Source organism: Phalaenopsis equestris, unplaced genomic scaffold (assembly GCF_001263595.1).
Source record: "Phalaenopsis equestris unplaced genomic scaffold, ASM126359v1 Scaffold000107, whole genome shotgun sequence".
Classification (NCBI taxonomy): Eukaryota; Viridiplantae; Streptophyta; class Magnoliopsida; order Asparagales; family Orchidaceae; genus Phalaenopsis; species Phalaenopsis equestris.
This window is the reverse complement of record NW_018164549.1, coordinates 4,313,407-4,328,416: the sequence shown is the minus strand read 5'-3', so window position 1 is coordinate 4,328,416 and position 15,010 is coordinate 4,313,407. Positions and strand designations below refer to the sequence as shown.

Here is a 15,010-nt window from a genome sequence, read left to right as displayed (position 1 = left end):
TTGGCCGAAAAGTTCTCCTTCCATAAATAAACCGCTAATTCATTGTCATCTCTCTTTTTTTATAAACCTATTCTATAATAAGCAACCATCACACAATTTAAGGCTACGTGAGGATGGAGAGAAAAGAGGCCTATAAATTCTTAAGCTTAAACATCTTCCGCTCGCATCAGTTTTTCAGTTCTGCAGCAGTTCAAAGCAGTCACGTTTCTCTTTTCCATTAATTTTTTTCAGAGATTAAGGATTTGTGGATTACGCAGGTAAGAATCTAATTTTATTATTGTTTTAATAAAATCAGATTTATTAATTACTTATTATGTTAACTTGTCTGAAATCAGTCTAATTGTGGATTTTACTTGCTTAAAATAAACCAGAATTAGATATCAAATCTAATTCTGGCTTTTATTAAGCATGTCATATAATATCCACTCATTCATATTACATTATATTATATATATATATATAATATTTATTTTAAAATTTTTAATTATTATGAAATTTATTTTAATTATGTTTTAATGAGAGTTTGATTCAATAGATTAACTTTAAAAATACAATTAACATAATAAACACACAAATCATATTATAACAAAATTATTTTCACTAATTCAAATATATTTATAAATATAATTAATTAATAAAAAGTTTTATTTTAATTACCTTAAAATAAATCTAATAAATTTATTATTTATTCTCTTAAAAAATTCTAAAAGTCAATTCTAGATTGGCCGAAAAGTTCTCCTTCCATAAATAAACCGCTAATTCATTGTCATCTCTCCTTTTTTATAAACATATTCTATAATAAGCAGACGCCACACAACTTAAGGCTACGTGAGGATGGAGAGAAAAGAGGCCTATAAATTCTTAAGCTTAAACATCTTCCGCTCGCATCAGTTTTTCAGTTCTGCAGCAGTTCAAAGCAGTCACGTTTCTCTTTTCCATTAATTTTTTTCAGAGATTAAGGATTTGTGGATTACGCAGGTAAGAATCTAATTTTATTATTGTTTTAATAAAATCAGATTTATTAATTACTTATTATGTTAACTTGTCTGAAATCAGTCTAATTGTGGCTTTTACTTGCTTAAAATAAACCAGAATTAGATATCAAATCTAATTCTGGCTTTTATTAAGCATGTCATATAATATCCACTCATTCATATTACATTATATTATATATATATATATAATATTTATTTTAAAATTTTTAATTATTATGAAATTTATTTTAATTATGTTTTAATGAGAGTTTGATTCAATAGATTAACTTTAAAAATACAATTTATGTTAACTTGTCTGAAAAAGCAGTCACGTTTCTCTTTTCCATTAATTTTTTTCAGAGATTAAGGATTTGTGGATTACGCAGGTAAGAATCTAATTTTATTATTGTTTTAATAAAATCAGATTTATTAATTACTTATTATGTTAACTTGTCTGAAATCAGTCTAATTGTGGCTTTTACTTGCTTAAAATAAACCAGAATTAGATATCAAATCTAATTCTGGCTTTTATTAAGCATGTCATATAATATCCACTCATTCATATTACATTATATTATATATATATATATAATATTTATTTTAAAATTTTTAATTATTATGAAATTTATTTTAATTATGTTTTAATGAGAGTTTGATTCAATAGATTAACTTTAAAAATACAATTAACATAATAAACACACAAATCATATTATAACAAAATTATTTTCACTAATTCAAATATATTTATAAATATAATTAATTAATAAAAAGTTTTATTTTAATTACCTTAAAATAAATCTAATAAATTTATTATTTATTCTCTTAAAAAATTCTAAAAGTCAATTCTAGATTGGCCGAAAAGTTCTCCTTCCATAAATAAACCGCTAATTCATTGTCATCTCTCCTTTTTTATAAACATATTCTATAATAAGCAGACGCCACACAACTTAAGGCTACGTGAGGATGGAGAGAAAAGAGGCCTATAAATTCTTAAGCTTAAACATCTTCCGCTCGCATCAGTTTTTCAGTTCTGCAGCAGTTCAAAGCAGTCACGTTTCTCTTTTCCATTAATTTTTTTCAGAGATTAAGGATTTGTGGATTACGCAGGTAAGAATCTAATTTTATTATTGTTTTAATAAAATCAGATTTATTAATTACTTATTATGTTAACTTGTCTGAAATCAGTCTAATTGTGGCTTTTACTTGCTTAAAATAAACCAGAATTAGATATCAAATCTAATTCTGGCTTTTATTAAGCATGTCATATAATATCAACTCATTCATATTACATTATATTATATATATATATATAATATTTATTTTAAAATTTTTAATTATTATGAAATTTATTTTAATTATGTTTTAATGAGAGTTTGATTCAATAGATTAACTTTAAAAATACAATTAACATAATAAACACACAAATCATATTATAACAAAATTATTTTCACTAATTCAAATATATTTATAAATATAATTAATTAATAAAAAGTTTTATTTTAATTACCTTAAAATAAATCTAATAAATTTATTATTTATTGTCTTAAAAAATTCTAAAAGACAATTCTAGATTGGCCGAAAAGTTCACCTTCCATAAATAAACCGCTAATTCATTGTCATCTCTCCTTTTTTAGAAACCTATTCTATAATAAGCAACCGCCACACAACTTAAGGCTATGTGAGGATGGAGAAAAAAGAGGCCTATAAATTCTTAAGCTTAAACATCTTCCGCTCGCATCAGTTTTTCAGTTCTGCAGCAGTTCAAAGCAGCCATGTTTCTCTTTTCCATTCATTTTCTTCAGAGATTAAGGATTTGTGGATTACGCAGGTAAGAATCTGATTTTATTATTGTTTTAAGTTTGATTAATGTGTGGAAAATCATTTTATATGACGTGATTTTTAAATATTTCATATTTTCATAAGTTATATTGACAATTTTTATTATAAGTGAATGTATTTTCATAAATTAATATATAACTATTAATTGAATGCATACTTTATTAAATTTTATTTTTTTATTAATATTTTAATTTAAAATAAAATATATTAATATCAAGGATTAAAAATATGGGCCTAAGAGCCTGATAATAACTTTATATATATATATATATATATCATGGACAATAGAATTTATCTGAATACTACTAATTTTAATATTCTTAAATGTCTAATTTTATAGGAAATAAAATTTAATCTCATTTCTCTGCTGTAAATTTTGATTAAAATAAATTAAATTATCGATATATAAAATATGATTTTTTTACTAACTGTTTATGCTGCATAAGTTCTGTGAGAGAAAGTTAGAATTTTTAAAAAACTAATTAAAATAATTTATTATCAATGTCTCGATTGGCAAAAAAGAATATCATATATCAAAAAAACTATCTTCTCTATATAATCTAATTATCAAAAGCAATATAATAATATATGTTTATTTCACATATATTATCTTTATATGAGATTCCTAAATGGCATCTTTCAACTTCAATTATTTCTTTTATTTAAATAAGAATTTAGCATTGTAAAAAATTCATATTCCAAATTTATAGTTAAACTATGATTCGAATATCATTTTGATAAATAATATCATTATATATATATATATATAATTTTTAAATTTTATTATATGTAATTAATTAGTAATCTTAATATAAATGAAAGGTGGTTATCATGACAACTAGATCATTAATTAAAGTATTATTTTATTTACTTAATTTACAAACCAAAATAAACAAACCCATGCTAAATAAGAGCAATAATTAATATAATTTTAAGTAATTTAAAGTTTCTACACTTTGACATGCTTGCTAAATTATTTTATCATAAAATTATGTTATTATTAATAAATTTTCATTATATATTATATTTTTATTTTGCTATAAAGCTACATTAATCTTATCATTTTTGTCTTCATTTTCTAAAGATAGTAAGATTTTAATCATTAAGGTTGGAGCAAACATGAAAAGCAAGAGTTTTAAGGAAGAAGCAAGCGAGTCTCTCATTTATTCACTTCCACAAGATACTTTGGAGGAAATTTTGCTAATTTATGCCTCTCAATCATCCATCAACAATATTGGAAATTCTTTGATAACGTAAGTATTATTTATTATAAAACTGTCATTTTTACTAATTTTGCTTTATTTTTTCATTCATATAACTATGAGTCTATGATATATTTAATCATAATATTGATTTCTATATAGATGCAAGAATTTTCATGCCGCATGTTCATCAAAAAGAGTAAGAAAATATATGGCTGTTGAAAATTGGAAAAAGAGTTGGTACGATAAGCAAAGATATCTAAGATTTATTCAGGGTTGTGCTGATTGCGAAAATACCAATGCTCTCTTTTGGCTTGGATTGGTAAGCAATAATTATTTATTAAATTTTTATAATACAATTTTCAATAATTTTCAACATTCATTTATATTATAGTTGTATATTATAAAATAATGCCCATTAATACAAATATCTAAACATTGTAGGAGGAGTTGTTGATTCGAGAAAGAGTTGATGTTGGATTACATTATCTCCAAATAGCTTCAAGTGGAGGGCATGTTTTATCCAAATATATCGCGGGATTCATGTTGCTACGTGAAGAGTCAACTCAGTGGCATGGCGTCGATCTTTTGAATGAGATCTCGAATGAAATACATCAGTGTCGACAAGAAACATCAAATGTTTTCATGAAAATTAAATGGGATAAATTGTCTGCATTTTCAGTTAATCATTGCGACAATTTGTTATGTGGAAAACTATCTTTGGAAGGTGACAATAGATGGTTAAGTGAAAACCACGTGAAAAGAATATTTTGCAGTGATATTTGCAAATGGGTGCATGAATATAACATGTTTGTCAATATGATATATTTATCAATATCTTAGCCTCAACTTAAAGATGTCGTCCCATTAACTTTTTTTTTTTTTTTTTTTTTATTTTGTAGAGTAAATTATCATATACTTTCATTTGATTCTTTGTTGTTTATAATCATAAAACAATAAAATTTTATTTTATCTATTTTTATTTTTTTTAATTTTTTTCATGACTAACTTGAAATAATATTAATACGACTTATCATGTGAAGTTTTGCTTTGTATCATATTATTAAAACTTAAATCTTTGCATAATTTTATTGTAATAAGATGCAACGCAGATTATTATTGATAAATAATTATGATTGAATAATTTATCTTATTAATTTGAGTTTGATATTAATTATTTCCTTGAATAATAATTTTATGCAATATATTTCCTTTATAATATGATGAGTTTGATTAATAAGATAATTGTTGGCATACATGAAGAAATTGAAGGTGTTGGATATGTAAATATGTATGAATTGAGTGGTATGCATTTAAATCTTTTTATTTATTTAATATGTGAGCGATTCTCGGTGTACCTGTAATTCGGTTGGTTTCTTCCCCCATATATTCCACCCTTGAGGGCATCTTCAAACCGTCCACGTCGGGATCTCCCCGTCTCCTCCTCTTGTTTCTCCTCCCCTTCTCCTTTCTAGCTTCGTTAATTTGTCGCGGATCTTGCGCGGAGCCGCTGACCTGCCTTCGATTGGAGATCGCCGCGCTGTCCTCTTTGGAATCGTTCTTTTCCCGAGGAGGTATGTTATCTCGAGTTTTCTTCCATTTTAGCTTTTTGGTTGTGCGTTGTGTTTTCTAGGGTTTTTTTTGAAACGTGTTTGGTAAGAGTATTGTAATTAATTGTTTTGTTCGTGTTAGCATTGTTAGTGGGTGGATTTGTGCAGGTTTATCTCTGGTTTTTTGTTATGTTATGTTATGCTTTATGTTAATTTTGGGGCTGTTGCTTAATTTTATGATATACTTGTTTTGAAGGGTGATTTAGGGGAAGGGATTGTAAAATTGTGTGTCGTATGTTAATTTTGTGATGCTTTTTGTATTCTATTTGAGAAATTCATTGTTGCGAGTTTAGTTGTGAATAGGAGCCTCCTTTTATTGGTTTTTAGGTTTTTGAGCAGTGTTTTAGATTTAACGGGCACCCTTCCTTTTCATATGGAGGTTAGATTGGGTCAGTAGCTTTTCATCTTGAGGTTTTTCGAGTTTTAGGAGCTATTGATTCACATTTATCATTATTTCAACGTTAGCAAGATTTTAGTTTTGTTTGACAAATGATTTTTGTTAGTTTCAGTGATATTTATCAAATTTTATGTGATTTGTTTGTTTTTATGATAAATTAGTGTCTAGATGTGCATATTTTGTGTGATATCTAGATAGCGCATTTGTGCATTCCTTAAATAGCACGTGTTAATGAATTAGTCAAATAACCTTTTGATCCTTTCTTTCATTTTTATTATTAGGTTGACGTTATCATGTTATTACTAGGGGTGTGCATTGTTTGTATAACACTTAAAAACTAAATTGTACCTATTTTTTTAGTTGGTTTGGTTAATTTTTTTACGAGTATGGGTTTGGTTGTTGATTATAAATTTGATTTTTTTTTTTTTTTTGTTATTGATTTGGTTTTTGTTTTTACTAATTGATGAAGATTAAAATTTATTATTTATTCTTTTCAAATATAAAGTTAGTAATGCCATATAAATAAGGTAGTGGCATAAAAGTTAGCATGGATATTATTAATTATGCATGCCAAAAAGGAGAAAATCCAAACCATTTCATCGGACAACACGAAGAGATTACCTATATCGAAAGACATTCCGTGGACATTTGAGAGCCTTAACAATATTAGAATTGAGTGATATTAGGCTCGTTGGATTCGTCTTATCGAGAAGCTTGATTTGGCTATAAGCTTGCCAAATTTGAAATTCATTTGAACTTCCAATTAGCCACTCAAAACTTTTAAAAGTGGTTTAATGACTTGATTTGGGCTTGATTTAACATAGATTGAGTTAATTTTTGTGTCTTTGGATCTTTGTTGTCGAGCCGGTTAATTTGGTTGTAAGTTGTTAACATCAGGGTTATGGATGATTTTTAATTTAAGTTTGAATATTTCTTGCTCAAAAAATATTTTGAGATTCATGCTAAATGACTAAATTTGTTGATGACATATAAATTAGTAAAAAATTTATCAAACTGTACTTGGTATTCTTATTCATATATGTTATTTAGCTACAATTTGTTAGATCATTGTTAAAATTAGTTTTAATTTTGTTCATTCGTCCAAATTAGAATCAAACTCACCAAATTAAAGTTTGGGTTTGATTTAGCTTGAGATCGATTTAATTTTTAAATTTTATGACTGAAATCGGCTAAGTTAGCTAATTCATATGCCAAATTAAAAACTTTTAGTTATTATATCTATGTATGTAAAATACTATGTGCTTGGTTCAGTGTTATTTGCCAAATGATATGTTTTTTTTTAGCATTCAAGTTATTTGGCATTAGATATCACTGTATTTGGTTGATGTCTATGTTTCAATTAAGTAGAAATGAAATTTCATTTGCATACTTCTTTTTTAAAGATGCTGGTGAATGAAAAAAACTATCTTCTAATAATATATTATCATATATGGAAGATGATAGCATACTATATGGCTTTTTAATGTTTCTCCTTTTTTTTTTTTTCTTACTTTTGTCTAGACTTTCTATTTGAATACACTTCTTGATAAAAAATGGTTACAGGTTTTGATATATTACTTTTTTAGAACGCACACAAGTTCTAATTTACCTAGGTAAGGTCCTAATGCCACCATGACATCAAAGCTACTTGTTAGTGGGTTAGAAAAATAAGAAACCTCATGAAGAATATCAAGTTGTGCCTACTTCTTCTCCGAAAAAGCTGACTTGACCTCAGTTGATGACCTTTAATCATCCATAAAGTCTGTCATACTACTACTATGGTTTTAATTTGATGTTGTTGTACCGTCAATGGCATGTTTTTATACCTTTGTCATGGGATGACCATATTCTTCATCTCTTTTCATTTATTTATTCTCAAAGCTTTCATTCTTATCCGTAAATTGTCATTTATCTCTCCACGGGTTTATAATTATTATTCATTCAGGGATCTCTATTTGTATCTTGTAACACTCAACTTTACTTTGTTATTGTGCTTATGTAGTTAGACTAATGTCGATTTCTGTTTAACTTTATGCTTTTTTGCTGTTTAGTAAAAAATATTAATCTTTATTTTATTTTATCCTCTACTGGTGATACCATCTTTCTTGTTACAGTACCATCTAAAGGAATAAAACAATATTTTGGGAACATTTTAATATGGTGCTGGCATATTTAAGATTGTAATTTCTAACTAAAATGAGGCGATATGGTTTTTATCATGTTATGCATTAGAAAATCATGTATGGATTTATAGATTGTATGTCCCGAGATCAATGAGGAGCTTGTAATTCTTTTTTAAATTTTCTGTTTTTCAAAGAAATTATTGCATTTTTAAGTAATATTGAGGGATTGATTTTATAAGTTTATACTTATGGAGTGTGGTATGAAATTTTGTTTATACAAATTTTGATGTATACTTTGTTCAATATTATTGCACAAAGTTAAGAATATAAATTTATTATTATGATTAATTTAATTAATGAAAAAAAAACAAAATATAAAATATACCCGTTTGGGTAAATTGTGTTTTGACAAATTATTCAAAAAACTGCATTTTCATATTACTGAAATCAGTGTTTTCACTTCATTCCTAGCTAGGTGTGGTGGCAGCTAGAAAGCTGTGGTCACTGGAACTTTCTAAACAATAAATTATTTTTCAACAGCTTATTAATAAGTTGCAGCTGCACAAATATGAGTAAACATGGAAACTTATGGAGAAAATTTTGGTAGCCGCTCTTTCTGCATCTCCATCACCTATCAGAGATACTCAATATTATTTTCCAAGGACGTAAGTATTATTTAATAAAAATTATAATTTTTAATAATGTTCCAATTCTTTTTATTCATCTAACTAAAATATAATATAAAGCTAATTGTGTATAGATGCAAGAATTTTCATGCAATATGTTCATAAAAAATAATTGGAAAATACATGGAGGTGGAAGATTGGAGAATGCATACATACATACAGAAATGTGCTGATTGCGGATATATATATATTTATATATATATATATATATATATATATATCCTATACAAACTCAAAAAGGAAAAAAAACCCATATATATATATAAAAAGTAGTATTTTAAAAAAATTTAATTGAATTTATAACCAATTAAAATATTGATTAAGAAAATATAATAAAAATTATTAAATTAGATTCAAATGATGTTTTAATATAAATAATAATTATTAAATCTTGCTTAAATCTTTATTGTCTTATGGCTACATGATTAGGGTTGTTAAAATGACTCTTTGTTCGTGAACAGCTCGAGTTCGGCTCGTTAAGCAAATGAGCGAACATGAACACATTTTTTGAGCTCGAAATATAAACGAGCCGAACACGAGCTCCCGTGTTCGGCTCGTTTACACCCCTACATACATACATATATATGTCTATCTATCTATCTATGTATATATGTGTGGAATATTAAATAATCATGATATTATTTATCAAAACGTTATTTTAATCATAATTTGGCTTTAAATTGGGATATGAATTTTTGCAATGTTAAATTCTTATTTAAATAAAAGAATAAATTTAAATTGAAAATGTCATTCAGGAATTTCAATATAGATATAATATATATTAAGGAAATTTTAGCTAAAATATACTGTTATGTTCATTCTGATAATTAGATTTTAGACCCCAAAAAATAAAATATAATTTAGTTGATGAATGATATCCCTTTCCCAATTGAAACATAGATGATAAATTACATATCATAAATATCAACTAATTCAACATATAATATAACAAAAATATATACCAAATATAGTAAATATTGTCGAAATATTATTAGAGCTCGAGCTGAATATGTTTTAGAGTATTTATAGTAATATTTAGGAGAAGATATTATATGCGTTTATTTTGGTAAATATTAAATAAATAAATAAAACACTAAAATAAATTCACTTAAAATAATCATGGCCATCAAAATAATTAAAATTTTATTTAATATATTAAATTGGTGTTGAGTTTTGTGGTTTAAATATTTTAATACATTAATACATCAATTTAGAAATTAAATACACCAATTTTTTTTTTTAATGTAGAAATTAAGGATTTATTTATAGAAGAAAAACTTTTTGATCAATCAAGAATTGGCTGTTAGAATTTCTTATGAGAAAATATAATAAATATATTAAATTTATTTTAAGGTAATAGAAATAAATTTTTTATTAATTAGTTATACGTTATAAATATCTTTGAATTCTTGAAAATAATTTTTTTATAATATGATGAGTGTGTTTATTATGTTAATCCTATTTTTTATCCTTTAAAATTTACATGAATAAGTTGATAATTTAAGCTAATGTTTTGAATCAAGCTCTCATTAAAATTTAATTAAAATAAATTTTCATAATAATTAAATTTTTTAAAATAAATATATTTTATATTGTTATTTCAATTTTTTTAAAAAAATTAGTCTACACCTATCCAAAATTTTATAAATTATTATTTTTTACTTGGCCGATTTTATTTTCTCCAATTGCACAAATTTATATACTATTTTCTACGCTACCTTATTTTGCATGCCTCCACTTTATATATTTGAATTTATATTAACATAACGGCTAATTAATATTTGAATTTGATCTATATAGGAGGGTATGTTCGTGTAAAAAGGCTTTTACAAGAAAATGTATTTTAAGTAAAATAAAATGGGTCCAAGAGCCTGGGAACATCTCATCGCCTCGACGGGACAATTCCTCCTCTCCCTCTCTCTCTCTTTCTTTCTTTGTTACTCCCTTTGTGGAAAAGAAGATTTTACAGTAATATTAGTAAACGGGGGCATGAATATATTATGTTTGTCAATATATGATATTCATCAACATGATATAGTAGGGGCTAAGATTTATAGCATCAAGGATAGAAGTAGATCTCTAAACCACTAGATCAAAGGTCAACTTAAACAAGATGCATGAATGAGTTTTTCTTTTTAAGTAAACTATCATGTATTTTCATTTGAATCTTTGGTTGATTATGATCCTGAATGTAATGAAATTTTTTTTTCCTATTTATATTAATTTTTATATTTGTCATGCCTAACAAGATATATCATTAATATAGTTTATTATGATAAGTTTGACTTTAGATCATATTATTAAACCTTAAACCATTGTACATATTTGAATCCTGATTTGTCGGTGAATCACACCCAAAGAATAGAGCATAAGGAAACACACACACATACAGAGGAGTGAACACTAATGAACAGTAATATGTCGTGTCTTATTCATGAAATGATCTTCCTATTTACTTTGCAGATTGTATAATATGGGGATGCTACATTTTTGCTTCTAATTTAATTGGGGTTGTATAGTGCATTTTAGATATTTTATATTTATGAGTTTATTTCTCGGTTGTTATATGGCCCATTTGGCTGAGCTTGTATGTCCTCAGACCAATAGGACCAATTAGATCGACTGGGTTTAGACCTACAATGAAAATATTTATAGTACATTTAAAGTTTCATATTTACATATATAGCAATTTGGGGCTTTAGAACGATAATGAAAATATGTATTTCACTAGTTTTAAAAAGAGTTTAAATTTGGTATTTTTAATGTAATATTAAGGATTCGAGTGTTGTGTGTGTGAATATACAAGTTTAGGCATGAGATATGTGTATAACTAAAATAAAAGGTTTTCAATATGTATAAATTTATATTTGAAGTTTATTTAGAGCTATGTAATCTATTTGCAATGATTGTTCCATGCACACTTTTATTTCAATAGTTATCATGAATATTATAGGATTTGAAGTGTAAAATATGTTCTGCAAAGATTTTGGTGGAACATGTTTTTACATATTCTTAGCACTAAAAGCCAAGATCAGTTTTAGTCAAAGATGGGTCTGGATAGATGTTACATCCATAACCTTATTTTGCCAACCAAAATCCTTTCAAATTTTGTGACACGCTCCATTAGGTCAGTCAAAACGGCTCGTTCCAGTCAAAGCGGCTCGTTCTTCGCGAACTGCTCGTGTTCGGCTTGTTAAGAAGCTCGTGTTCGGCTAGTTCGCTAAGTTAACGAGCCGAACACGAATCGTTTTGGCTCGAAATACTACTAATCAATTATATATACATATAATATATAAAAGGAAATAATCATGCACCGACTATAATATTTACAAATAATATAAAATTATTAAATTTTATTAAAGGATGATCTAATGTGTTATATGTAATTAATTAGTAATCTTAATATAAATGAAAGGTGAATATCATGACAACTAGATCATTAATTAAATATGATTTTTGACACACTAATAACAGATGAAAAACAAGAATTTCATTCTACATTATAATTATCACAAAAATTATTCAACATTAACCTTATAATTTTCATCTTCATTTTCTAAAAATAGCAAGATTTTAACGAATCAGGTTGGACCAAGCATGAAAAACAAGAACTTCAAGAAAGCAACAAGTGAGACTCCCATTTATTCGCTTCCACCTGACCTTTTGGAGGAAATTTTGCTAAAAACTATTTCTACATCTTCATCACCTATCAAAGATATTAGAGATTTTCGAAAAATGTAAGTATTATTTATTATCAACTTATCATTTTTACTATTTTGTTATATTTTTTCTTTCAAATAACTATGATATATTTAATCATAATATTGATTTCTCTACAGATGCAAGAATTTTCATGTCGCATGTTCATCGAAAAGAGTAGGAAAATACATGATCGTTGAAGATTGGAAAAAGAGTTGGCAGGATAAGCAAGGATATCTAAGCTTTATTCGGAGTTGTGCTGATTGCAAAAATAGTGATGCTCTCTTTTGGCTTGGATTGGTAAGCGATTATCATTTATTAAATTTTAATAATACAATTTTCAACATTCATTTATATTATAGTTGTATATTATAAAATAATGCCCATTAATACAAATATCTAAACATTGTAGGAGGAGTTGTTGATTCGAGAAAGAGTTGATGTTGGATTACATTATCTCCAAATAGCTTCAAGTGGAGGGCATGTTTTGTCCAAATATATCGCGGGCTTAGTGTTGCTACGTGAAGAGTCAACTCGGTGGTATGGCGTTTATCTTTTGAATGAGATCTCGAATAAAATACATCAGTGTCGAGAAGAAACATCAAATATTTTCATGAAAATGAAATGGGATAAATTGTCTGCATTGTCAGTTAATCATTGCGACAATTTGTCATGTGGAAAACGATCTTTGGAAGGTGACAATAGATGGTTAAGTGAAAACCACGTGAAAAGAATATTTTGCAGTGATATTTGCGAATGGGTGCATGAATATAACATGTTTGTCAATAGGAGATATTTATCAATATCTTAGGTTCAGCTTAAAGATGTCGTCTCATTAAGTTTATTTTATTTATTTATTTTATTTTGTAAAGTAAATTATCATATGCTTTCATTTGATTCTTTGTTGTTTATGATCCTAAAGCAATAAAATTTTATTTTATCTATTTTTATTATTTTTATTTTTATTTTTCATGCCTAACTTGAAATAATATTAATGCAACTTATCATGTGAAGTTTTACTTTGTATCATGTTATTAAAACTTAGATCTTTGCATATGTTTGATTAAAAGTTGGAATAATCATGTGATGAATTTTAAAGAAAGAATTAATTGATCCAATAAATTTCAAAAATATTATCTATAATTTCAAAAATATTATCTATAATTTTTTTGAAATTATCAATGCCTACATGTTTAATTTTGTTGTGATAAGATGCAACACTCATTATTTTTGATAAAACATTAGGATTGAATAATTCATCTCATTAATTTGAATTTGATATTCATTATTTCCTTCAATAATAATTTTATGCAATATAATTCATTTATAATATGATGAGTTTAATTTAAATATATTTCATAATTATTAACTTTTAATAATAAATAAATTCTATTATTAATTTTTAAAAAAAATAGATTACATACCGATGTCCAGAGAATTCAAAAATTATTATTATTAATTTCGAACGAGCCGAACCCCGAGCCCAGCCTGTGCTCGCCCAGGCTCGGCTTGTTTACAGCCCAAGCTGCCATAACTCTCTCCTTTTTGGTATCATTATTTAGGGACATTTACATGCACACCACACAATTCTTATATTTTCCACATATCTAACACTTAAAATATTATATTTTTATATTTATATCACCTAAATCTTTTATATCACAACTAATGTACCACCCAATATAGGCGTGGCATGTATGATAAACTAATAGGTGTTCGTCATGTAAATATGCATGAATTGAGTGGGATGCATTTAAATCATTTTATTTATTTATTTATTTATTTATTTTATTATTATTATTATTATTATTATTATTTAAATGCAATGATGTCATATGATAAAAATGACACATCACATATGATATTGAGTTGTAATAATGTGGTTTAATAGAGTGGGACATCGGGAGCGGGCCCCACTATAAGTTGTTGCAGTTTTTGATTGCATGTAAGGTCCATTTCACTAAATAATTAAAATATAAATATGTCTGTCTACATATATTTATTATAAGTTAGGTTAAAAAGGTTTTTAGGGTCAGCTACCATTGGCACATGACACGCTCAAAATTTGACACGTGTGGAGATTAAGCTTTGCTCTGACTTAAATGCGGGAAGATTTTAAAAATAGTGGTCCCCACCACAAGGCATTTTTGTAGATTTAGGCCCCCCAAACAGTTGTGATTGATGGGTGAGATGATGGTCTGGCAGTTAGGCATTTCCTGTCAAACTGAAATCTTCTAATATATATTCCTACTCGTCATGAGTATGGTTGATATACACGTCTCGTTCATCCTTATGAATGTGAAATACGTGATTGTCCCGCTCACTTTGCGGGTAGACCATCGGGATAGTCTAAACCCACCGTTACACCCTCATAGTGCGAGCGATTCTTATCGTTGCGTTGGGAGAAGGCGTGTTGCAGTGGCTACAACATGTGATTGTGTTTCCTACGTATTTTCAAACAAGGCAAGCTAGAATATAAG

At 26.6% G+C, this 15,010-nt stretch overlaps 1 protein-coding gene and 1 long non-coding RNA gene across 2 annotated transcripts; both read left to right on the top strand.

Moving 5' to 3' along the window:
* The first annotated feature begins 5,363 nt into the window (after positions 1–5,363).
* On the top strand, positions 5,364–7,732 carry LOC110020861. Its single transcript, XR_002293574.1, has 2 exons — positions 5,364–5,589; positions 7,586–7,732. It is a non-coding gene; the product is annotated as an uncharacterized LOC110020861 (long non-coding RNA).
* A 1,045-nt stretch (positions 7,733–8,777) lies between these two features.
* On the top strand, positions 8,778–13,341 carry LOC110020719 (putative F-box protein At1g67623). Its single transcript, XM_020718911.1, has 4 exons — positions 8,778–8,810; positions 12,417–12,568; positions 12,671–12,830; positions 12,943–13,341. The coding sequence occupies exons 2-4, from the start codon at positions 12,429–12,431 to the stop codon at positions 13,339–13,341; spliced, it is 699 nt and encodes a 232-aa protein (XP_020574570.1). The 5' UTR covers positions 8,778–8,810; positions 12,417–12,428.
* The last annotated feature ends 1,669 nt before the right edge of the window (positions 13,342–15,010 follow it).

Coding starts and splice junctions, on each gene's coding strand:
- LOC110020719 (XM_020718911.1), top strand. CDS start 12,429: ATGAAAAACAAGAACTTCAAGAAAGCAACAAGTGAGACTCCCATTTAT. Junction 12,569..12,670: donor ATTAGAGATTTTCGAAAAAT/GTAAGTATTATT, acceptor ATTTCTCTACAG/ATGCAAGAATTTTCATGTCG. Junction 12,831..12,942: donor CTCTCTTTTGGCTTGGATTG/GTAAGCGATTAT, acceptor TAAACATTGTAG/GAGGAGTTGTTGATTCGAGA.